At 43.0% G+C, this 26588-nt stretch overlaps 1 protein-coding gene and 1 non-coding gene across 3 annotated transcripts in view; both read left to right on the top strand.

The window, feature by feature from the left end:
• Nucleotides 1-26588, top strand: part of LOC136379577 (choline-phosphate cytidylyltransferase A) — a 96573-nt gene continuing 69985 nt past the window's right edge. Inside the window, exons 1-5 of one of the 2 annotated variants that reach the window (XM_066346944.1) lie at nt 1-212; nt 4614-4747; nt 12756-12825; nt 20433-20496; nt 24175-24310. In XM_066346944.1, coding sequence (XP_066203041.1) covers nt 88-212; nt 4614-4747; nt 12756-12825; nt 20433-20496; nt 24175-24222 — 441 coding nt within the window. In that variant the 5' untranslated portion in view covers nt 1-87 and the 3' untranslated portion in view covers nt 24223-24310. Of the gene's footprint in view, nt 213-4613; nt 4748-12755; nt 12826-20432; nt 20497-24174; nt 24311-26588 lie in introns of those variants that run through there. The other variant, XM_066346937.1, reaches the window with a different exon arrangement.
• On the top strand, nt 4784-4859 carry TRNAT-GGU (transfer RNA threonine (anticodon GGU)). Its single transcript has one exon. It is a non-coding gene; the product is annotated as a tRNA-Thr (tRNA).

The raw sequence follows: 26588 nt of genomic DNA, 5'->3' as shown, positions 1-26588 counted from the left end.
TGTTGCCCTGGCAACGGCTTCAGCTCCGCGGCCGAAACTGCCACGCTTTCATCGCGAGATGCGCTACAGACCAAAGACGCCCTGGCTATGGCTTCGTTTGTGGGTGCGTCTTCTATAGACTCGTCCTCTACAGCAGAGGGTTTGCCTGAGACTGAGAAGAACGCCGGGGAGTCCGAGAACACCTATATTCTGCGGCCCATTTTCCAGCAAAGGCGGGTAGTGGACGGGTTGTGGCGGGGCGTCCTGCGAGACTGCTGGACCATGGGCAGAGCTTGCTGGAAGCCTGAGAGTGGGGAAGAATCTGGCCTGGAAACCGCGGGCGGGGGCGGGGACGGCGGGGCCAGGATGGGGAGGGCGGGACAGCGCTGGAGAGAGCGGGGCAAGTGGGCAGAGAGGGACTGTTCTGGTTGGGCTTCAGCTGCAGGGGGCAGCAGAGCACTAGACTTGCGGTCCTTAGGCTAGCTCAGTGGGAATGGTTGGTTCCAGTCTTGTAGACCCAGGACATAAGCACAGGGAAACGGAGATGGATGGAAAAGAGGAGCAGAAAATAAGGGGCTTGTGTCGATTGCCGTTCAGCCGTATTTTGAAGATTACTATGTGCATACATGTGCAAGAATAGCTTACTCCTCTGCTGGGCAGGGTCCTGTATGTATGTGGAGGCAGGCCCTTGACCTGCCACCCTGATACCTTCCCAGAATTAAGGCACTGGTGGGATTCAAGTAAGTTAACAACTGGTTCACTACTCTAATGACTGTTTTAAGTATTATAAAAAAAGATATACCGAAAGGTTGTTTATTATTTCATGCATTTAATACTTAAATAAGAGCAATAAAAGAGGTACACAAAACTAGATTGTTATGTTTTAAAATATTAATGAAAAATATTATATAATACCTGACAAAAACCAATAAAACTGTTATTTAAGATATTTCCATATTGTTTCTTGATTGGTGTCCTCACTTGCAAATTTTTTCACCTGTAGATGGAATGAACATTACTATGGGCACTTAGAATACGCTGTTGCGCAGATGAACATTAAAAAAGTAAGGAGCCCTGGCTGGTTGGCACAGTGGTAGAGTGTTGGCCTGGTGTGTGGATGTCCTGGGTTTGATTCCTGGTCAGGGCACACAGGAGAAGCGCCCATCTGCTTCTCTACCCCTCCCCCTTTTCTTGCTTTCTCTCTTTCTCCCTTCCTCTCCTGCAGCCATGGCTCAATTGATTATATTGAGTTGGCCTTAGGCCCTGAAGATGGCTCTGTGGTCTCTGCCTCAGGCGCTAAAAAAATGGCTGTGTTGCTGAGCTTAGAAGGAACTGCCCCAGATGGACAGAGCATCGCCCCCTAGTGGGCTCCCAATCCCGGTGCATGCAGGAGTCTGCCTCCCTCTTCTCACTTAAAAAAAAAAAAAAAAAAAAAAAGGATGTAATTTTGTGATTACCACATTGAGTGGCAGCCCAGGTGCCCACCTTAGAACCCTGATGACAAATGCCATTTTAACAACCAGTTCGCCCAATAACAAAAGATTAGGTATCATTGGTTCTGCCGAACCGGTGAGAACTGGCTGAATCCCACCACTGAATTAAGGCACACAGTCTAGTGCAGAGGACAGTCTGCTAGGCCTGTAGGACACATCACTAACTTAATTTTCACAAGATAAAAAATCAATTTTAAAGTTAAAGAGTTCTCAAGCTCCACTTCTGTTGCTTAAAACCAGATTGCTGAATCAAATGTTTGGCAAATATTGGAAGCCTGGAACTTTGGTTATAATGCAATAAAAATTTTTATGCGGCAGTTTTCTGGTAGGCGGTATGTTATTTTTATAAAAGATTCTAAATGCATAGAATGCCATTTGCCTGTTCTGCTGTGAAACAGTGCAGAACATGATTTACAAAAAATTATGTATTATGTAAGAGTAATTTTGAGAAATAATTTGTGATTTTTTTGAAAAAAACTTTTACCATTTACTGAGGATGGAAAAGACTGCAGGGAAGAACCAGATATAGCATGTTAATAGGTAGACCACATTTTGAACAGGTCAAATCCTGCAAATTTGTCAATGATTCTGAAGTTCATCTGTGAGAATAAGCAGGCAAGAGACCAAAGAAAATACTGCTAAAATGTAATAAGGAGTCACTAGTACTACCAAGTATATATATATTTTAAGTGAGAGGAGGAGAGATAGACAGACTCCCGCGTGTGCCCTGACTGGGGCCAATGCTTGTACCAATCCAGCTATCCTGTACTTGGTTGGGGCTGATGCTCGAATCCATCCAGCCATTGGCTGCCAGAGGAGAAGACAGAGAGAATGGGGAGTGGCAGAAGAAGAGAAAAAGATGGTCACTTCTCATGTGTGCCCTGAGTGGGGATCGAACCTGGGATGTCCGTGTGCCAGGCGGCTCTCTATCCACTGAGCAAACCGGCCAGGGCCACACTACCAGATATTAAACCATATTATCAACTTAGAGCTTAAAACATTCTGGTAACTTGGCACATGATAGACAAATCATCTATAGGATATATAGCCCAGAAAAGAAACTTAGTATTTCAATATATGATAAATACAACTAAAATGCTAATGGCATTGTCAGGGTGCTGAAATTAGTGAAGGTATTTTTCCTCTGCCTTCATTTATTCAGCAAACCATTTTATTTATTTATTTATTTTACAGAGAGAGAGAGAGAGAGGGACAGATAAGGATAGGGACAGACATACAGGAAGGGAGAGAGATGAGAAGCATCAGTTTTTTTTGTACTTTTCTGAAGCTGGAAATGGGGAGAGACAGTCAGACAGACTCCCGCATGCGCCCGACCGGGATCCACCCTGCACGCCCACCAGGGGCGACGCTCTGCCCACCAGGGGGCGATGCTCTGCCTCTCCGGGGCGTCGCTCTGTCGTGACCAGAGCTACTCTAGCGCCTGGGGCAGAGGCCAAGTAGCCATCCCCAGCACCCGGGCCATCTTTGCTCCAATGGAGCCTTGGCTGCGGGAGGGGAAGAGAGAGACAGAGAGGAAGGAGGGGGGGGGCGGGGGTGGAGAAGCAAATGGGCGCTTCTCCTGTGTGCCCTGGCCGGGAATCGAACCCGGGTCCCCCGCACGCCAGGCCGACGCTCTACTGCTGAGCCAACCGGCCAGGGCGAGAAGCATCAGTTCTTCGTTGCAGTTCCTTAGTTGTTCATTGATTGCTTTCTCATATGTGCCTTGACCTGGGGCTATAGCAGAGTGAGTGACCCCTTGCTCAAGCCAGTGACTTTGGGCTTCAAGCCTGCGACCTTTGGGCTCAAGCCAGTGACCATGGGGTCATGTCTATGACCCCAGCTCAAGCCAGTGACCCCACGCTCAAGTTGGTGAGCTCATGCTCAAGCCAGATGAGCCTGTGCTCAAGCCAGCAACCTCGGAGTTTTGAACCTGGGTCCTCCGCATCCCAGTCTGATGCTCTATCCACTGTGCCACTGCCTGCTCAGGCAGTAAACCATTTCTTAAAAAAAAAAAAAAAATTGTCTACTATGTGCTGTTCTAAGAAATGGGGATATAACAGTGAACAAAACAGTTAAAAACCCCTACTCTCATGGAGCTTATGCTCTAGGTAGGTAAAAGCACAAGAAACAAGATAAATAAATAAATGAGCCATGCAGTGTATCAAATAGTAATAAGTACCAGGAAGAGAGAGATAAAGTGATATGATAAAAAGGCAATTTGAAGTTTTAGAGCGGGTGGCCAGGAAAAGTGAATTTTGAATAAAGACTTGAAAGAAGTGAGGGAGCTAGCTCTTCGTTACAGGAAGAATTGAATAAAGTTTAGGCAGAGGCTAACAACAAGTGGAGAAGCATTCAGGTGTGAACACAGCAAAGGCCAGTGGGGCCTGAGTGGAGGGAACTAGGGGGAACATAGTAGGAAGTGAGGTCGGAGAGTTTGGTAGAGTAGCTCCTTTGGAACCTTGCAAATCATGGGATACTGCTTTTATTCTGTTGTTTTTATTCTGAGTGATGTAGGAACTATGTGAGATATTTTGCATAGAGGAGTATCATGATCTGATAATATAGGACCAGTCAGTCCAGTTGCTGTGTTGCGAACAGGATTTGGGGACAAAGGCAGACACAGAGAGACTGTTAAGAGGCCATTATAGTCCAGGCAAGGAGTAACAGTACCTTGGAGCAAGGTGGTGGCAGTCAGGTAGTGAGAATGATAGAATTTTAGGTTATTGTGAAGGTAGAACTGATAAAATTTGGTCACAAGTGGAATATAGGCTGTGAGAGAGGCAACAAGACACCAAAGTTTTTGGCTTGAGCAACTGGAAGAATGGCATTAACCACTGACTGAGATGGAGGTGACTGCAGGAGGACCTGGTTTTGAGGAAAGGAGACAATCAGAAGCTCAGTGTTGGATGTATTAAACTTGAGTTGCCTACTAGACATCCAGATGCAATATGCGGTCTGTGGAATATGGGATTATGTGGTCTGAAGACTGGTTTTCTTAATTTTCTTTTATTACTTTTATAATAACTATGAAAAAGAAGGTTTAAATGGTTCAAATGACAAAGAACTAGAGGAAGTGGAGCTATGAAGGTAAGTTGGGGTTTTGGAGTTTCCAATCAGATGTTTCAAACATTTTTTATTCAGGTTCAGACCCTCTGTGGTTAAAGACTGCTTCCGTGCTGTGCTCAAGGAGGAACTGGCAAATGCTGAATACTTTCCTGATGAAATGCCTCAGCTCACAATACGTTTATCAGAAACTCTTAAAGATAAACTAAAAGGTAATAATGGTGATAATTAGAAATTACTCGTTCCCGGCCCTGGCCGGTTGGCTCAGTGGTAGAGCATCGGCCTGGTGTGCGGAAGTCCCGGGTTCGATTCCCGGCCAGGGCACACAGGAGAAGCGCCCATCTGCTTCTCCACCCCTCCCCCTCTCCTTCCTCTCTGTCTCTCTCTTCTCCTCCCGCAGCCAAAGCTCCATTGGAGCAAAAGATGGCCCGAGCGCTGGGGATGGCTCCTTGGCCTCTGTCTCAGGCGCTAGAATGGCTCTGGCCGCGACAGAGCAACACCCCGGATGGGCAGAGCATTGCCCCCTGGTGGGTGTGCCGGGTGGATCCCGGTCGGGCGCATGCGGGAGTCTGTCTGACCGCCTCCCTGTTTCCAGCTTCAGAAAAATACAAAAAACAACAACAACAACAACAAAAAAAACAATAAAAAGAAATTACTCGTTCCCTTCAAACATTCAGCTTTACCCATTTGTCTCCTTCCCATCTTTAATCAAGGGACATAAGCTGTGGGGTGCTATTAAAGACACATTTTTTGTGTGTCTAGTCTTCTTAATTATGTGGTAACTTTTATTCATGTAGGCTTTTGCAGATGGTAGGAAAGAGTAAAGATTAAATAAGACACTATTTGGAAGCACTATCTAGGAAATCCAAGTACAGTACTGTATACAGAAAATCCAGGAAGTCCAGAGCTCCTTTCCCCCATAATTCTTGGTTGTTTTTCTCACCGAGATACCAGTTCCTCAGCCTGCCATTCAGTTCCCTTTCAGTCTGACCTCAGTCGTCTTTCCAGCTGAATCATCACTACTTGTCCTACTTAACCCTTCCATGCCTGCCAAATTCTACATGTGCAGAGCAAATCTTGTGCTTTTCCTACCCATTCTTTATCTGTTTCTTGGTCTCTCTTTTGTTGGTAATGTTATATCATCTGAAAAGTCCTCTTTTTCTATCTGTCCTTTTTAAAAAATATCATTTTTTGGAGAGAAGAAATACCTTTGTAATAATAATAAAATTTTCATTGTAATAAACCTGGACAATACAGTAGTCTTCCCGTATCTGTGGGGATATGTTTTGAGATCCCCTGTGGATGCCTGGACCCTATATATACTATGTTTTTTCCTATAAATACACTTAGGATAAAGTGTAGTTTATAAATTAGGTACAATAATATTAACAACAATAACTAATAAAATAGAAAAGTTATAACAATATACTGTAATGAAAGTTATGTGAATGTGGTACCTTTCTCTTTCTCAAAATATCTTTACAGTTTCTCTTTGGCATATCTGAATTGCCCACATCATTACTCTTGTGCTTTGGTCCATTATTTAAGTAAAATAAGAGTTACGTGAATACTGCTACAGTGGATCTGATAACCAAGACGGCTATTAAGTGACTAATGGGTGGGTATTGAATACAAAATAGATGTCCTGGACAAAGGAATGGTTCAAGGCCTGGACAAGACAGAGTGGGTCAGGATGAGATTTCATCACACTATTCAGATGGATCCATAATTTAAAACTTATGAATTGTTTATTTCTGGAGTTTTTCATTTGGTAATTTCTACTGCCGTTGACTGTGGGACATTGAAACTGCAGAGAGCAAAACTGCAGATAAGGGGGGATACTGTATACATAAAGTTTTAAAAAATTATATAAAATTTAATTTCCTAAAGGTAAATATTATTTAATATTTTGATTTGTGTAAGGCCGGTAGCCACCACCATGGCCATGCACATGCATGTTCCCATTGGATTTGGGCAGATGGTAAAGGAACTGTGGAGCCGGAAAGTGGTGGGCCATTCCATTTATTAGAGCCTCATAAGGACGGATGAGCAAACAGGCTGGGCTCCCAAGCCCCTCAGCATGCCGCACTCACCCGGACTCACAGGCCCCCACCAGCCTCAGCAGTCCCCAGCCAAACAGGCCAGGCAGAAATCGGGGCTCCCAGCTCTGTCTACAATTCTACAACCTGGACTCACCCTCGGACTCTTTCTCTCCCTCTCTCTCTCTCTCTTTCTCTCTCTCTCTCTCTCTCTCTCTCCCTCTCCCTCTCCACTCTCCCAGCAAAACCGGCTGGGGGCAAAAAACCCTTCTCCAACAAACAATAGCAGACACTGTCCCTTCCCAACCAGAGGAAGGCAATCCACAAATTGCAATCTGCTGTCCTGAGGGCAAGCACCTGCAGCCTTCCATAGACTGTACATACATGTTCGTTGCCCCAATACAAGTGAGCAAACCTAAAAACATTTGTTAACCCAACAATCTGTTTTTTAATGTCTTAATTTTTAGAAATGATAGAAAAGTCTAAATAAGAAAATAGGTATTTTATGTATTTTCATCACTTAAGTTAACATTTTTTTTTTTTTTTTTACAGAGTCAGAGAGAGGGATAGATAGGGACAGACACACAGGAACAAAGAGAGATGAGAAGCATCAATCATCAGTTTTTCGTTGCGACACCTTAGTTGTTCATTGATTGCTTTCTCATATGTGCCTTGACTGCGGGCCTTCAGCAGACCGAGTAACCCCTTGCTCAAGCCAGCGACCTTGGGTACTGGTGAGCTTTTGCTCAAACCAGATGAGCCCACGCTCAAACTGGCGACCTCAGGGTCTCGAACTTGGGTCTTCTGCATCCCAGTCCGACGCTCCATCCACTGCGCCACCGCCTGATCAGGCAACATATTAGCATTTTGTTTTTAATTTTAACAAAAATTCACTGTTAAAATTATTGTTAAAAAATACATGCTCTCCCGACCAGGTGGTGGTGCAGTGGATATATTGTTGGACTGGGACCCAGAGGACCCAGATCTGAAACCTGATGTTGCCGGTTTGAGCATGGGCCCATCTGGCTTGAGCGCAGGGTTGCTGGCTTGAGCAAGGGGTCACTTTACCCCCCCTCCCCCCGTTAAAACACATATGAGAAAGCATCAATGAACAACTAAGGTGCCACAATGAATAACTGATGCTTCTCATCTCTCTCCCTTCCTGTCCCTCTCTCTGTCACACACACACAAAATACATGCTCATTCACACTTGAACCTGTACCCCCGTGAATTCAAATAAAAAAATCTAAAAAAATAATTTTAGCTTGGGCTAAACACTAAAACAAAACAAAAAAATACTTGGTCATTAAAAAAAAACTGAAAAAAAAAAGAAAAAAAAAATTTAAACTGCCTGACCAGGCGGTGGCGCAGTGGATAGAGTGTCGAACTGGGATGCAGAGGACCCAGGTTCGAGACCCTGAGGTTGCCAGCTTGAGCGAGGGCTCATCTGGTTTGAGCAAAGTTCACCAGCTTGAACCCAAGGTCGCTGGCTCCAGCAAGGAGTTTCTCGGTCTGCTGAAGGCCCGCGGTCAAGGCACATATGAGAAAGCAATCAATGAACAACTAAGGTGTCGCAATGTGCAATGAAAAACTAATGATTGATGCTTCTCATCTCTCTCCGTTCCTGTCTGTCTGTCCCTGTCTATCCCTCTCTCTGACTCACTCTCTGTCTCTGTAAAAAATAAGTAAATAAAAAAAAAAAATTTAAACTGTAGAAAAGTAAAAATAGAAAAATCACCAAATGCTACTCATAATTATTATTAGTTGAACATCATACAAGAGCTCTTTCCTTTATAGATATACAGATGAACAAATACTTTAATAACAATGGCATATTAGACTTACTTCCCTTAATGATATAGCATTCATTCTATATTTAAATGGAGTGATTGCTCACCACTATTTAGTCCTTTGGTAAAAGGACTGAATAGTCCTTTTCCTGAGTTCTGTATTTTGGTTCAATTTTTATCTGACAAGGCTTTGTTGCAAGGTTTTTCAGGAAGGGCTCAGAAATGCTATATTCCATGAATTTTTTCATGTTTGAGAATGCCTTTATTATTTTTTTTAAGTGACAATAAGGGAGACATGAAGACATACACCCTGATTGAGATCAACCCAGCAATCCCCATCTGGGGACAATGCTGTGCCCATCTGGGGCCATGCTCCCAAATGAGCTATTTTTAGTGCCTGAGGTGGAGGCTTGAGGGAGCCATCCTCAGTGCTGGGGCTAACGTACTCAAATCAGTTGAGCCATGGCTGTGGGAGGGAGGAGAGAGAGAGAAGGGGAAGGAGGGGAGAAGCAGACGGTCACCTCTCCTGTGTGCCCTGACTGGGAATCCAACCTGGGACTTCTACACACTGGGTTAACACTCTACCACTGAGCCAACTGGCCAGGGTCTGAGAATGCCTTTAAACTGAATATATTTTGGATGAATATATTTTGAGGTCATAATTTATTTCCTTGAAAATCTTAGAGCCTGACCAGGCGGTGGCGCAGTGGATAGAGCGTCGGACTGGGATGCAGAGGACCCAGGTTTGAGACCCCGAGGTCACCAGCTTAAGTGTGGGCTCATCTGGTTTGAGCAAAAGCCCACCAGCTTGAACCCGAGGTTGCTGGCTCCAACAAGGGGCTACTCGGTCTGCTGAAGGCCCGCGGTCAAGGCACATATGAGAAAGCAATCAATGAACAACTAAGGAGTTGCAACGCGCAATGAAAAACTAATGATTGATGCTTCTCATCTCTCTCCGTTCCTGTCTGTCTGTCCCTGTCTATCCCTCTCTCTGACTCACTCTCTGTCTCTGTTAAAAAAAAAAAAAAAGAAAAAAAGAAAATCTTAGAGAGTTTCCTTCATGTCTTTTAGCATTGAATGTTACTATGGAGAAATCTGAGTCCAGTGTGATTTCTCTGCACAGAGAGTCCTATCCTTAACCTTGATGCTTAATACCTTTTCTAGAGAATTGCTTGGTATTGACCATTAAAAGATCTGTGGATTTTATTTTTTCCATATCAGGGAAATTTTCTTGTATCTCTGAATATATTGCCTGTTCTATTTGTTAGATTCTCTTCTTTCAAGACAGCAAATATTGATATATATTTAATCATCTTTGGCCCTGGCCAGTTGGCTCAGTGGTACAGCGTCAGCCCGGCGTGTGGATGTCCCAGTTTGATTCCTAGTCAAGGTACACAGGAGAAATGACCATCTGCTTCTCCATCCCTCCCCCTCTACCTTCTCTCTGTCTCTCTGTCTCTCCATCTCTCTGTCTCTCTGTCTCTCTCTCTATCTCTCTCTTCCTCTTCTGCAACCATGGCTTGGTTGGAGCAAGTTGGCCTAGGGTGCTGAGGATGGCTCCATGGCCTTGCATCAGATGCTAAAAATAGCTCAGTTGCCTAGCAACTGAGCAGCGACCTTAGATGGGCAGAGCATTACCCTGTAGGGGGCTTGCTGGGTGGATCCCGGTCAGGGCATATGTGGGAATCTGTTTGTCTTCCCACTCCTAACTTAAGGGGAAAAAAATCAATCATCATTGTCTTTGCTATCAGTTTTTCTCTGTTGTAATTTCTTTTTCTTTGACAGTTACTTGTGATCATTTTAAACCAGTAATTCAGTTTTCATTTATGTTTATTTTGTCTGCTGTCATTTTATTATTATTATGTTTTTTCAAGAGAGAAAAGAAGGGAGAGATGAGAAGCATCAACTCAGCTGTGTTACTTTTATTTTTATTTTTTTGTATTTTTCCGAAGCTGGAAACGGGGAGAGACAGTCAGACAGACCCGCATGCGCCCGACTGGGATCCACCCAGCACGCCCACCAGGGGAGACGCTCTGCCCACCAGGGGGCGATGCTCTGCCCCTCCGGGGCGTCGCTCTGTCGTGGCCAGAGCCACTCTAGCGCCTGAGGCAGAGGCCAAGGAGCCATCCCCAGCGCCCGGGCCATCTTTGCTCCAATGGAGCCTCGCTGCGGGAGAGGAAGAGAGAGACAGAGAGGAAGGAGAGGGGGAGGTGGAGAAGCAGATGGGCGCTTCTGTGTGCCCTGGCCGGGAATCGAACACGGGACCCCTGCATGCCTGGTCGACGCTCTACCACTGAGCCAACCGGCCAGGGCTGTGTTACTTTAATCAGTTGTTCATTGATTGCTTCTTGTATGTGCCTTTATGGGGCTGGGCAGTGAGCTCCAGCCGAGCCAGTGACCCCTTGCTCAGGGCTGTGTAACCTTTGGACTCAAGCCAGTGACTATGGGATCATATCTGTGATCCCACACTCAAGCCAGCGACCCTGCGCTCAAACTGGTGATTCTGCACTCAAGCCAGATGAGCCCACGTTCAAGCCGGCAACGCTGGGGTTTTGAACCTGGGTCCTGAGCATCCCAGGATGATGCTCTGTCCACTGTGCAGGTTGTTTGTGCAGGTTGTTTGTTTTAAAGTTCTGCACTGCTATTGTGTGGGTACTGTTTGTTTCCTAGAGCTTCAATCTCCCTTTTCTTCAATCTCCCTTTTCTTCTTTCTGTTGTTTTATAATCTGATTGAGTTCTTATTTTATTGAATTTAAGAGTTTATGTTGTTCTACATTGTGAATCAGTTGTGAAGAATTTCTCTTTGTTTCTTGATTTATATTTCTCTTAGGTTGAGTTTTTTCTTTTTTTCACAATATGTTTCTTTTTTTTCCTTTTCTGTTTTTTTCTAAATTTTGGGTTGTGTTTTGCTGTTGCACCTTTGCATATTTCTATTCAGCTTCTTTTCATTTTGCTTTGATGTAGTGTAGGTGATATATATATATTTGTGTGATATATATATATATATATATATATATATATATATATATATATATATATATTTGTGTGTGTGTGTGTGACAGAAGAGACAGAGAGGGACAGATAGGGACAGACAGACAGGAAAGAGAGAGATGAGAAGCATCAATTCTTCATTGCAGCACTTTAGTTGTTCATTGTTTGCTTCCTCATATTTGCCCTGACTGGGGGACTACAGCAGACCAAGTGACCCCTTGCGCAAGCCAGCGACCTTGAGCTCAAGCTGGTGAGCTTTGCTCAAACCAGATGAGCCTACGCTCAAGCTGGTGACCTTGGGGTTTCGAACCTAGGTCCTCCACATCCCAGTCCGATGCTCTATCCACTGCACCACCGCCTGGTCAGGCTGTAGGTGATATTTTTAAACTTTCCTCCCACTGTATTGAAGACTATTTTACCTTTCTCTCAGAACTATGATTTAAGGGCTGTATATTTAATTTTCTAGCCACAATTTTACTTTTGGTTTGAGAAAAGGAGGAAGAGAAATGGGAACAGAAGAGGAAGCTCAGTTAAGCTGTCAATGTTTTAAAAAATAACTTGGGTTCTGTCTTCTGAGATTTGGTTAACTATCCTGAATTAGAAGGGTAAGGTAGTGTTCAGATTGTTTGCCTAATTTACTATATACTCCTGAAGCTATTAACTTTCATCAAAGAGAGTTGGCTCTGTTTCAACTTTGCCCATTTCACATTTTGTTGTTACTGTTTCCACTTATTCCCTGGTCAGAAAAGGGGGAGGTTAAAGATACCCATTCAATTTTCAGCTTTCTTCTCTCCAGATTTGTTGTTAGTGAGAATTTTCAGGATTTTGCTTGTCTAAGGTTAGAATTTTACAGTTAGGATTTGTCCTCAGGTCTTTCTGACTCCCAGGCTTCTCATCTTACTTAGTAAATCTTGTAGACTGAATGCTTGTGTTCTTTTCCAGGAAAATTTGTCTCCATTAGGTAATTTTACCATAATTTTCTTTTTTTTTGTTTTTTGTATTTTTCTGAAGTTGGAAACGGGGAGGCAGACAGACTCCCACATGCGCCCGGCCAGGATCCACCCGGCATGCCCACCAGGGGGCGATGCTCTGCCCATCTGGGGCGTTGCTCTGTTGCAACCAGGGCCATTTTAGTGCCTAAGGCAGAGGCCACAGAGCCATCCTCAGCACCCGGGCCATCTTTGCTCCAGTGGAGCCTCAGCTGTGGGAGGGGAAGAGAGAGACAGAGAGGAAGGAGAGGGGGAGGGGTGGAGAAGCAGATGGGCGCTTCTCCTGTGTGCCCTGGCCGGGAATCGAACCCGGGACTCCTGCATGCCAGACCGACGCTCTACCACTAAGCCAAACGGCCAGGGCCCCCATATATTTTCTTATAGATAACTTTCTTATTTTTTTCCTTCTAGAAATGGGATTTGACCGATACAAAATGGTGGTGCAAGTAGTGATTGGAGAACAAAGAGGTGAAGGAGTATTGTGAGTAGTTGTTTTTTTTCTTCTTGTTTTTATTCTTACACGTTTCTTACTAGGTATTCGTCCTCTTGGTGATTCAGTAAGATTGTATCTTTGCAAAAGTGAGAGGAAAGGACAGTAAAACAAAATGCAGCTGTGAACCCAAGAGATTCTGAGATTGACATTCTGGGTGAGCTCCATGAAGTAATTCACTTTTCATAGTATCTGTGGGCTAATAAGTCTTTTAGGGTTTATGTATGCATGTTTTCCCAAAGAAAGTATAGGATTATATACAATATATGTTTCCTCCTATATTCCTTGTTGCCCAATTTTGGTCCTACCATTATCTAAAATTAATTCTTTTTTTAGAGAGGGAGTGAGCAGCAGACATGGACAGACAGGAAGGGAGAGAGATGAGAAGCATCAACTCATAATTGTGGCACCTCAGTTGTTCATTGATTGCTTTCTCATATGTGCACTAACCGGGGGCTCTAGCCGAGCCAGTGACCCATGCTCAAGCCAGCAACCTTGGGCTCAAACCAGTGACCTTGGGCTTCAAGACAATGACCTTTGGGCTCAAGTGACCATGAGGTCATGTCTACCCATGCTCAATCTGGAGACCCCATGCTCAAGCTGGTGAGCCTGCTCTCTAGCCAGATGAGCCCACACTCAAGCCAGTGAGTGACCTTAAGGGTTTTGAACCTGGGTCCTCAGTGTCCCAGGCTGACGCTCTATCTACTGTGCCACTGCCTGGTCAGGCCAAAATTAATTTCTTTAAAATTGTCTGAGACCTCCTTATTAGCAAATCTCAAAGCTCTTTCTTAGCTCTTGTATTGTTCTGGGCTTCTGTTTCTTAAAATTCACTCTGGTTTTATTGGCCCTGACGACACTTAGCTAACTTGTTTCTCTCCTGTTTTCCTATGTGACAATTCTTTTTCCTTCACTTGTTCCTTTTTATACCCTACATCTCCAGCTGTGAGCTTTTTTTCAAGGCTCAATTCTTGTTTTTCTACTTTTATATATGCTTTCTCAATGAGCTCATTCATTCTTATGACCTCAAACTGTCTTTCCTGTATTGGTGAGTTCAAAATCTGTATTTCTTGTTGTTTACTATGTCCAACTGTTAATCTCCCGTTTCTGTTTGTAAACAGTACCTACTATAGTATTTTGTAAGAAAGTACCACAGCCTGACTAGGCGGTGGCACAGTGGATAGAGTGTCGGACTGGGATACGGAAGACCCAGGTTCGAGACCCCGAGGTCGCCAGCTTGAGCGTGGACTCATCTGGTTTGAGCAAAGCTCACCAGCTTGCACCCAAGGTCGCTGGCTCAAGCAAGGGGTTACTCAGTCTGCTGAAGGCCCACGGTCAAGGCACATATGAGAAAGCAATCAATGAACAACTAAGATGTTGCAACATGCAACAAAAAACTGATGATTGATGCTTCTCTTCTCTCTGTTCCTGTCTGTCTGTCCCTGTCTATCCCTCTCTCTGACTCTCTATATCTCTGTAAAAAAAAAAAGGGGGAAGTACTATAGTATTTGTTGAATGAATTTAAAAAATACCTTGTAGATAATATCACTGAGAATTTTTGTTATAGAATGTTAATTTGCAAGAGACTACAGATATTTACTAGTGTCTAGTCCCCCTATTTTATGATACTCATGAGATTCAGCATGTTTTGATCTAAGGTATTGATATGGCTGGTGTCAGGGTCACTAACAGAATCCAGCCTCTGACTCCTAGCACAGTACTCTCACCATGGTGTCCTCTACTAATTGTTCAAAAGGCTTCAGGAGAGTTTCTCACCACGGAGAGACTAAGAAATACTTTACTAATCTGTCACCTCAGATTCAACATTTTAAGAGTTTCTTTTCCCTTCCTGTCCTTAAATCAGCCTGTTACCTTAATTTCTTTTTCTCTCACAGTATTACCAAGATTCTGCTGACTCAGACGTAAAACCTTAGAGTCTTGGTCCTGGCTGGGTGGCTCAGTCGGTTAGAGTGTCGTCCTGATGTGCCAGGGTTGTGGGTTTGATCCCTGGTCAGGGCACATACAAGACTCAACCAGTGAATGCATGAATGGGTGGAGCAGCCGATCGGTGTTACTCTCACTGTCTCTCAAAATGAAACCTTAGAGTCTTATTTAGCCACTGCTCTCTCCCATTCCATGCACTGTAATCTGGATGCCAGGATCACTTAGCAGCCCCTTAGCAGCCCTTCTTGACTCTAATCTCTCTCCTCTACAATTCATTTTGCATACCAGACCAATCTCCCAAGAGTACACCTTACACTCTTTCCACGGAGTCTGTATAGAGTTTATTTCGAACCTTGTCAAGTATAAACTCCTTTAAATTGACTTGGTTAAATGTGATCAGGCCAAACTCGAAAGTAAGGCATACAAGGCCTCTTCCACCCCCTTTTAAACGTTTTCTTGTCTAAAATTTCAAACAAAGGCAAAAGTGTAGGGACTAAGGAACTCCTGTGGATCTAATACTTAGTTTTAGAAGTTATCAACACATCCCTATGTTGTTTCATTTATACATCTACCTGCCCCCACCTGATTATTGATGCAAATTCCAGTCATTATACCATTTCATCTGTAAATACAGCAATATGTATCTCTGAAATTTAAGGACCCTTTTAACATAATAAAATATATCTAAATATTGTTAGTCCTTAATATTATAAAATATTCAGCAAGCATTCAAAGATCCCCAATTGTTTCTTTTTTTTCTTTTTAAGTTAGAGAAGGGGAGACAGAGAGACATTCCCACATGTACCCCAGACTGGGATCCACCTGGCAAGCCCCCTATGAGCAATACTCTGCCCAGCTATGGCCATTGCTCAGCAACTGAGCTATTTCTAGCGCTTGAGACATCCTTAGTGCCTTAGGCCAACTCGCTTGAACCAATTGAGCCATGGCTGCAGGAGGGGAAGAGAGAGAGAGAGAGAGAGAGAGAGAGAGAGATATGAAGACAGAGAAGAAGGAGAAGGGGAGAGGAGGAGAAGCGGATAGTCGCTTCTCTTGTGTGCCCTGTCTGGAATCAAACCCAGGACATTCACATGCTGGGCTGATGCTCTACCACTGAGCCAACTGGCCAGGGCCTCAGAGCCTTTTTCTTGATGTATTATTTTTCTGTTGCTGCTGTAACTAATTACAAAGCAGGTGGCTTAAAACAGTACAGATATACTATTTTACAGTTCTGGAGATCATAAATCCAAATGGGTTTCATTGAACTAAAATAACAGTGTTGGCAGAGCTGTATTTCTTCTGGAGGCTCTAGTGGAGAATACATTCCCTTGCCTATTCCAGCTTCTAGAGGCTGCCTGCATTTCTTAGCTAATAAACCTTTATTCCATCTTCAAAACCAGCATCATACCATCTTCAAATATCTCTCTGACTCTGACCCACCTGCCTTCTTTCTTCTTTTATAACCATGATGGCGAACCTTTTTTTTTTTTCTATTTTTCTGAAGCTGGAAACAGGGAGAGACAGTCAGACAGACTCCCGCATGCGCCTGACCGGGATCCACCCGGCACGCCCACCAGGGGCGCCGCTCTGCCCACCAGGGGGCGATGCTCTGCTCCTCCAGGGCGTCGCTCTGCCGCAACCAGAGCCACTCTAGCGCCTGGGGCAGAGGCCATAGAGCCATCCCCAGCGCCCGGGCCATCTTTGCTCCAATGGAGCCTTGGCTGCGGGAGGGGAAGAGAGAGACAGAGAGGAAGGGGGGGGGGGTGGAGAAGCAAATGGGCGCTTCTCCTATGTGCCCTGGCCGGGAATCGAACCCGGGTCCTCCGCACGCCAGGCCGACGCTCTACCGCTGAGCCAACCGGCCAGGGCCATGGCGAACCTTTTTATAAAATCGCCCACTTTTGCAGTGCTGGTCAACCTGGTCCCTCCCGCCCACTAGTGGGCTTTCCAGCTTTCATGGTGGGTGGTAGTGGAGATCAACCAAACGGTGCTGCGGTTTTATAAAAAGGTTCGCCATCAGGGTTTTATAAGGACCCTGTAATTACATTGAGTCCACCTGGGTAATCCAGGATAATCTCCCCATCCCAAGATCTTTAACTTAATCATATATATATATATATAACCTTCTCTTGCCGTGTACTATAACATATTCCTAGGTTCTGGGGGTTTAACATATAGACATATTTGGTGGGAGTCTATTATGTTGCCCACCACACTTAGTTTTTAGGTTCCTGCTTACATAGTTTCACAATTTACCACGTCTTGATGGGGACCTACCATGTAATGTTAAGGCTCAGTTCTGCTGTCTCCTTTTTTATAGGGATCTTGGTCCTTCAAGTCTCCAATTTTATTTCCCTATATCTGCAAGACTGACAGGAGTCCTGCTGGTTTATTTTTCCCTCAGCGATTTGTCCTCTACCTGGACAAAACGCATATTCTCAGCCTGTAGCCATGTGGCCAGAGCTGGCAAATGACCCAGGGAAAACTACTCAGCAGAATATCAGTTTACCTCCTGTGTGTGGTTCACCTCTCTGGAATTTTGGCTCCCCTCTGGTCCTGTTTGCTTCAGTAGCTCTGGTTCCTTTTATCCAGGTTTTCCTAATTGATCTGGGAGGGAGCACTGACGTGCTACAAATTGTTCCATGATATTTCTTCCAAATGCTTTTGGCATATATTTTCAAATATAGCATTTTTTAGTTCAGGGTTTTGATATGACCCAGATAGTTCAGATTTATCTTGTACATTTCCAGCCCTAGACCTGGAATGGCCATTTTTCCAAGTAGTTCTGATTCCTTTTATTGGGAAATGATGTAAGGATTCCACAATTTGAAGGCAACAATTGTATTGTATTCATCTTTGTATTATTTGCACCTAGCACGTTGCTCATATATAACAAATAGTTGTTAGTAACTTTTTATATTTATGTCTTCAGTTGGAGCTGCTCAGCTTAAGTACCACTTTCTTTACGAAATCTTCTTTGGCTTTTCTCCTCTCAATTCTCAAAAATTACTATGCAACTTGGGCTTGAACTAGACAAATGTTACAGTATCTTTTAAACCCAATAACCTATAAATTAGCACAACTATACATTATCTTATTCTTTTGATGTGTTAATTCTTTTCACCTAATTAAATTGAGAATTGAGGATAAAGCCAGATTTTGCTCTTTCTAAATAAATACTTGTTGATCAATTAAGTAGATTGACTTTTTATTTCATATTGTTACTTTTGCAACTTGGAAATATTTTGCAACTTGGAAATTTAAAATTTTGATTTAAGAATGTGTGAAACAGGTTAGGGGGAGCTCTTCTATGTAAAACTTAAACAAGAAAAGCTTTCAAACAATGAACCAATATAATATGGTATATGTATATTTTCGTTACAGACTTGAAACTAAATTGTCTAGGTTCAAAATGAAGCTTTGTCACTTATATTTGAATGACCTTTATTTAATTTTTCTGATCTTCAGTGTCCATGTTTATTAATTGGGTATAATATAGTACCTACCTCATAGGACTGAGTGAGTTAATACATATAAAGCACTTAGGCCAGAGGCTGGCACAAAGTAAGCACTCAATAAATGTTATTGATGAATCATATATATATATATATATATATATATATATATATATATATATATACACACACACACACATTTAATAACAAAGGTAAAATATTTGTAATTACTTTTTAAACTTAATATTATATTGTGAACATCTTTTCATGTTCTTAAAGTTATTTTGTATAAAAATATCTTTAATGGGGCCCTGGCTGGGTAGTTCAGTTGGTTAGAGCATAGTCCCGATACACCAAGGTTGCAGGTACAATTCCTGGTCATGGCACTCACAAGAATCAACCAATGAGTGTGTAAATAATTGTAACAACAAATTGCTGTTTTCTCTCTCTCTTCCTCCCTCCCTCCCTTCCCTTCTTCCTCTCTCCCTAAAACCAATAAATAAAAAATAATTTTAAAAAATCTATAATGGCTGCATAGAATTTCATTGCCAAGAAATATATCCTAATTTCATTTACTAGTCTAATACTACTGGGAATTTTAATTGTTTGCATTTTTAATTGGTTTTTATTTCAACTGATATTTTTTCTTACTCAAAAACTAGAGAGAATGGCCAAATTGAGACTGTGAAGGTAGCATAGCATCCTGTAGAGATAATACTGGATTTAGAATTAGTTAGAAGATTGAATTCTAGTTCATAGTTTTTTGTTTTTTGGTGTTTTTTTTTAACAGAGACAGAGAGTGAGTCAGAGAGAGGGATAGACAGGGACAGACAGACAGGAACGGAAAGAGATGAGAAGCATCAATCATTAGTTTTTCATTGCGCGTTGCAACACCTTAGTTGTTCATTGATTGCTTTCTCATATATGCCTTGACTGCGGGCCTTCAGCAGACCGAGTAGCCCCTTGCTGGAGCCAGCGACCTTGGGTTCAAGCTGGTGGGCTTTTTGCTCAAACCAGATGAGCCTGCGCTCAAGCTGGTGACCTCAGGGTCTCGAACCTGGGTCCTCTGCATCCCAGTTCGACGCTCTATCCACTGTGCCACCGCCTGGTTAGGCTCTAGTTCATAGTTTGCCCCTTTCTTTTCTAGGTAGGAGTAAACAATCTGTTGGATCCTTTACAGATTTACCTTCTCATATTATTATTATTATTATTATTATTATTTTAAATGGCGGTTAGATGATGTGGCAAGGAGGCGGTTTCTTTTCTTTTCTTTTTTTTTAGATTTTATTCTTTTTATTTTATTTTATTTTTTAATTTTTAATTTTTCTGAAGTTGGAAATGGGGAAGCAGTCAGACAGACTCCCCCGCATGTGCCCGACCGGGATCCACCTGGCATGCCCACCAGGGGGCAATGCTCTGCCCATCTGGGCCATTGCTCTGTTGCATCCAGAGCCACTCTAGCGCCTGAGGCAGAGGCCACAGAGCCATCCTCAGCGCCCGGGCCAACTTTGCTCCAATGGAGCCTTGGCTGCGGGAGGGGAAGAGAGAGACAGAGAGGAAGGAGAAAGGGAAGGGTGGAGACGCAGATGGGCGCCTCTCCTATGTGCCCTGGCTGGGAATCAAACCCGGGACTCCTGCATGCCAGGCCAACATTCTACCACTGAGCCAACCGGTATTTATTAATTTTTATTGGAGAGAGAGAGAGAGAGAGAGAGAGAGAAGAGGGGAGGAGCAGGAAGCATCAACTCCCATATGTGCCTTGACCAGGCAAGTCCAGGGTTTTGAACCGGCGACCTCAGCATTCCAGGTCGACACTTTATCCACTGCGCCACCACAGGTCAGGCCTTACCTTCTCATATTATTGTGAAGGAATTAAATCCATTGTAGTCATAATTCTTAGGTGCTGTTTTCTTTAAAAGTCACATACACAAATAGCTGAAATAATCTGTATAACAGAGCTTCCCACACAGAGTACTGGGCTGGTTATCTCTGACTGCAAGCAGTCTTATCTATGACTCTAGTCTCTTCTAGTTTACCCAGTATACTCTCCTTTACAAATACGCTTTTCTGTGTGTGAGCCTGTGATAAGGTTTGGATGTACTGATCTAAAAGAATGTTTCAAGGAAAACTTTTGCTGTTGGCAGATAATGTGTAGTTCAGGTCCTTGTTATATTGTTGACAATTCTCCCTTCTCTGACTTTTTAGCATGGCTGCTCGCTGTTTGTGGGATGCTGACACTGACAACTACACTCATGATGTTTTCATGAATGTAAGTCTATATGGAAACCTTTTCTTCCTTTCAGAGGCCATGGGAGTATTCTAATAAAATTACTTAGGGCCTGACCTGTGGTGGCGCAGTGGATAAAAGCGTCGACCTGGAAATGCTGAGGTCACCGGTTTGAAACCCTGGGCTTGCCTGGTCAGGCACATATGGGAGTTGATGCTTCCAGCTCCTCCCCCCCTTCTCTCTCTCCTCTCTCTCCTCTCTCTCTCTCCTCTCTAAAAAAAATGAATAAATAATAAAATTACTTAGTATTTACTGAGATGTGAGGACACTTTAGTTTTAAACATTTGTCTTAGACTCCTTCTAGATGAGATGACTTTACTGTTCTTTTTTGTTACTAAAGCAGAAACCTGGGGTGCTGCTTATAGGCAAGGAGACTCCTATGTGTACAGATGACATAACTCTTTATAAGTTTAAATTTGGGAATAGCATATTGTTTAGTGCTAATAGATACATGGCACTTTGCTAAGCTGCAAAAAAAATTTAGGTGGCAAGGATCCCATGGACAAAGGTGATTTTTCTTTCAGTAACCAAATTAATTATTTTAAAGCTATTTCTCTAAACTAGGAAAATATAAAGAGGAATTAAAGTAAGGTTTTATTTAAACCTTGGGAAGTATTGGCATGAATGTTTTATAAATTTTAATGATACGCTTTATACTTGCTCCCTCTATCCAGATGCTCCCAGGTTGTGAGTCAGTAGAGTCAGAGTTGAGTATAGTAGTGTAGAAGAGAAACTGGATTGAGTGAATAGGAGAGGTTCCATTTCCAGCTCTGTAACTTTCTATTGACTGACTTTAGGTAAGCCATTGGACTTTCTTTCTTCAGTGAGAGGGGAGATAGACTCTTGCATGCACCCTGACCAGGATCCACCCGGCAACCCGTGTCTGGGGCCATTGCTCAAATCAGCTGAGCTCTCCTTAGTGTCCTGGGCTGATGCTGGAACCAATCAAGCCACTGGCTGTGGGAGGAAAAGAGGTGGAGAAGGGGAAGAAGGAGTGGGAAGCAGATGGGCGCTTCTTATGTGTGCCCTGACTGGGGATCAAACCTGGGATGTCTGCATGCTGGGCCAACGCTCTATCCACTGAGCCAACTAACAAGGGCCTGAATCATTGGACTTTTGTCTGATTGTATCAGTAACATTAGGAAACTGTACTAGATTTTCCCAAAGATATTGTGGCTGCCAAAAAATTATTTGAGGAACCTGTTTAAAAGGCAAGTGCCGCCTGACCGGGGGGTGGCGCAGTGGATAGAGCGTCGGACTGGGATGCGGAAGACCAAGGTTCGAGACCCCGAGGTCGCCAGCTTGAGCGCGGGCTCATCTGGTTTGAGAAAAAAGCCCACCAGCATGAACCCAGGGTCGCTGGCTCCAGCAAGGGGTTACTCTACTCAGTCTGCTGAAGGCCCACGGTCAAGGCACATATGAGAAAGCAATCAATGAACAACTAAGGTGTTGCAACGCGCAATGAAAAACTAATGATTGATGCTTCTCATCTCTCTCCATTCCTGTCTGTCTGTCCCTGTCTATCCCTCTCTCTGACTCACTCTCTGTCTCTGTAAAAAATAAAATAAAATAAAGAAAAAAACAAAAAGGCAGGTGCCAGGGCCCTACTCAAGTAGATTCTAATCAAATAAGCTAGGATTGGATCAGTGATTCTGATTTTTTGAAAGCGTTCTCCAAATGCTTATGCTTACTGCCAGATTTGGAAGCTGCTTATATAGTAAATCTTAAGATACCATTTAGCTTTAAAATTTTATGGTCCTACCAAATTTTTATATTATGCTCAACTACCCTAGAGATAAAAGGCTGAACAATGGGAAGTATTATGTAAATTTTCATCAGCTCTGTGGGGGAAGGGTCAAATTAAGGTGATCATTTTTCCTGTGTTTTCTTGTTGTTGTTTTTAATTTAAAATTTATATTTCCTTGAGTCCTTATACAATGCAATTCATTCATAAAACAGGCCATTTTGAGTTTCTATTATGTGTCAATCTCTGTAGTGGAGGTGCTAGGAATAAAATGATGAGTAACAGGCATGGTTATTGTCTGTAGAGAGGTTATAAACAGTGGGGCCAGACAATACTCAAATGAACAAATACATAGTATAAAACTTTAGTTAACAATTAAAAAAAAATTAAGTGGGAGGCAGAGAGACCAACTCTTGCTTGCATCCTGACCGGGATCCACCCGGAAAGCCCTTTATGGGGCGATGCTCTGCTCATCTGGGATGTTGCTCCGTTGTTCAGCAAGCTAGTTATTTCAGTGCCTGAGGCGAAGCCATGGAGCCATCCTCAGCACCCAGGCCAACTTGCTGGAACCATTGGAGCCATGGCTGTGGAAAAGGGAGAGAGAGATATATATATATATAGAGAGAGAGAACGGGGAAGGGGAGGGGTGGAGAAGCAGATGGTCACTTCTCGTGTGTCCTGACCAGAAATTGAACCCGGGACTTCCACACACCAGGCCAATGCTCTATCACTGAGCCAACCTGCCAGGGCAGTGTTCAATTATTAAATTATCCAAGATCGGGTTTGATAACCCAGGGTTGGTGGGTGAGATGTCTAAAAACCACTTTTGAGAGACTGGTTTAGGTTGCTGAGTTAGTGTACTGTATCTCTAGTCTAGCTGGTTGAGTGTTTAGGTGTCATTTTCAGAGCCTGAGTACTTTATTATTTGGGAGAGGATCTCAGGGAGCCCCAGCAGAGGACAAGGAAGCGGGAGAGGGGAGAGAAAGGCATATGCTTTTCAGCTGATGATTGCTGTGGATAACCTGGCTCATTCCTGCCGGAGAACTCTGGGTGACACTGTAGAACAGTGCCAATCAAAGTGAGGTCTACAGACCCTTGCCATGAATTGTTTGTTATATAGGTCCTGAACATGGTAAGTATATAAATGGAGTATAAGGGTTTAGAAACTCTTGTAGGAATTTGGCAGAGTAATTTTATTTCCATTAAATCTAATAATAAAGTGTGTAGGCTGTATTTGTGTTTTTTCATTTTTTTCCTAGTTATTAGTTTCATTGCATTTTACAAAAATATCAGTGTATGAAGGATTGGAAATTAGAACAAAAAAACAAAACCAGGTTCCTTACCTCAGATAGCCCTGTTCTAGAATACAGCTCCCACTTATTTCATCCAAGGAGCCAGGGAATTGGGCTAACCAAAGAAGTTTGCTTTTGGTTGAGTTCAGATTTCTCTCATCACGGCCAGGCTGGAGGTGAGCTTGGCAGGGCAGGAGTTGACGAGGCAGGCAGGTAGAGTTCCTGTAAGAAGTGCCTAAAATGTGTTTTAAAAAGTTTAACTGGAGTCTGGAGAGAATTTTGAGATTCTGAGCTAAAAGATGGACAGATGAATTTTATAAATTAAGAGCAAACCCCCAGAGATCATTTACCCTTATCCAGATTTCATGACAGGGTGCTGTTATTTTTATTATGTATGATACTGGAATGCAGTTCTTTGGGTTGAGTAATACATTTATTCCAAGAAACTCAAAGCATTTCATATATTATTTCTTCGATAAATGAGGAAAAAGGGGAATGCTTATTTTATGAATATGTAGTACATAAAGGTCATTAGTTTGTATTTTATTTCTACATTCAGAAAATCTAACTCTTGACTCATTCTAACATTCTGCATTTATGTGTATTTTCTGTTTTGTTTTGTAGGACAGCTTATTCTGTGTTGTTGCAGCATTCGGCTGCTTCTACTATTGAATCTTTGAAAGATATGACCATGAAGAAATATGAACTTTTTTTTATATTGTTAAATATCTTGAAAAAATAAAGATAACTGGGCAGTTTGGCAACTGAGTCTGTTGAGTTTTAGGACTTACAGTTAATGTTTTAATTTTGTTCAATGTTCTAACTACATTTGGAAAGTAGAGAAAATGTAGGGGAAAATCCATAATTCAATTGGTCTACATAAACAGCTCTAAATATTTTGGTATATTTTTTACATTTTTTTTAATTTTCAGGGTTTTAAAAAATCATATAATTTTGTAGGTGACTTTTCACTTTTTATAACATGTACAGTTTTTATGTTATTTGCATTATGATTTTGATAAGTGTAATTAATAGTTGCATTTATTCCATTAGGTTATACCATTGTTTATTTTTGCCATGTCCTTATTGAGGGATTGATTATTATTATTATTTTTTTAGTGAGAGGAGGGGAGATAGACAGACTTCCTCATGCGCCTCGACTGGATCCACCTGGCAACCGTCTGGGGCTGATGCTTGAATCAACCAAGCTATCCTCAGTACCTGAGGTTGACACTTGAACCAGTCGAGCCACTGGCTGTGGGAGGGAAAGAGGGAGAGAAGGAGGAGAGGGGATGAGGAGAGAAGCAGATGGTTACTTGTCTTGTGTGTCCTGACCAGGGATCGAACCCGGGACATCCACACGCTGGGCTGATGCTCTATCCACTGAGCCACCGACCATGGCCAAGGGACTGATTATTTCTAAGTTTTTTTACTATTATAAAACTGAGATGGCCTGACCAGGCGGTGGCGCAGTGGATAGAGCGTTGGACTGGGATGCGGAAGACCCAGGTTCGAGACCCTGAGGTTACCAGCTTGAGCGTGGGCTCATCTGGTTTGAGCCAAAGCTCACCAGCTTGGACCCACGGTCGCTGGCTTGAGCAGGGGGTTACTCGGTCTGCTGAAGGCCCGCGGTCAAGGCACATATGAGAAAGCAATCAATGAACAACTAAGGTGTCACAACAAAAAACTGATGATTGATGCTTCTCATTTGAAAAAAAAAAAAAAAGAAAAAAAAAAACTGAGATGAATTTATTTGTGCATATAGTTTTTTCCCCTACATTTTGAACTGTTTCCTTATCTTTCACTTACTGTTTGTGCTCAGTTCTTTCCACCCTAAACCTTACACAGCTTATTAGGTTAAACATGCATCTGTTTTCTTGAGGGTTTTTCCAGTGTCAGAGTTTCTGACAGGGTCTAACAATTTCCAAGCTGTGTATGAAATTAGCCTTCTCTTAAGATTCTCTAAAATTATGTTGATTACTATCCCAGCTCCTACTACCTTTATGGTGATTTTCTCGTTTGAGTCCCTAGTGTTTTCTTCAGCTAGCTGTCTTTATTTGGAGCACTTTAGTCTACCAGCTGACCAGGAGAAAATTCTGAGGTGTTCTATATAAATTAAATTAGAGCATCCGGAGAGTAAGAGAGAACAGTTAACCTGTTAATACCTAAGGAGCAGCTAACAAAAGACTGCTCATATTCATATGTCTGTTGGAACTCTGGATTAATTTCCAGGTGGATATTCAAGAGAATAGCCAGGTGCCTTCCAACCCCAGGAGCCTCCACTTTATGTTTGTTTATGAACTTTCTGCATTGTTGTCCACCAATTCAAAGGAGTGGACACTTCCTTGTGGGCTCTGCACTTATCCGAGAGCTGGTGCCACTTCACCTTCTCCCACCCCCTTGCCTATAGCTAATGGATAGTTTTTCAGACAGCTTACATCTTTCTCCACGCCCCGCCAATTGATGAATAAAAAATGATTGCAAACTCAGGATGACAGAAATGTATGCTGCTGGTGGTTTGGACTTCGTGCTCAAGACTGGTCTTTTTTTTTTTGACTAGCATTTTTGGCTAAATAAAACCTTTCCTGGGGGTGGGGGGAAGAACTGTGGGAGTTAAACTATTGTTTAACAGAGCCCTGTTCAAATGACTGTTTGAAACTCAGAAGGGAAAGGTTCCCAATTTAAATCCTTTTTCTCCCTGGAGGCTCCTCAGCAGATGCATAAGATTACTCACCCTCCTCTTTATGCATAGTCATTTTCAAGCATGTAGACAAAAATAAAAATAAGACAATATATTAAAAAGTTGTTTTAGGCCCTGGCCGGTTGGCTCAGTGGTAGAGCGTCGGCCTGGCGTGCAGAAGTCCCGGGTTCGATTCCCGGCCAGAGCACACAGGAGAGGCGCCAATCTGCTTCTCCACCCCTCCCCCTCTCCTTCCTCTCTGTCTCTCTCTTCCCCTCCCGCAGTGAGGCTCCATTGGAGCAAAGATGGCCCGGGCGCTGGGGATAGCTCCTTGGTCTCTGCCCCAGGTGCTAGAGTG

This window comes from Saccopteryx leptura, chromosome 8 (assembly GCF_036850995.1).
Source record: "Saccopteryx leptura isolate mSacLep1 chromosome 8, mSacLep1_pri_phased_curated, whole genome shotgun sequence".
Lineage (NCBI taxonomy): Eukaryota > Metazoa > Chordata > Mammalia > Chiroptera > Emballonuridae > Saccopteryx > Saccopteryx leptura.
The sequence above is the reverse complement of the archived record's forward strand: the minus strand, read 5'-3'. Positions and strand labels throughout refer to the sequence as shown.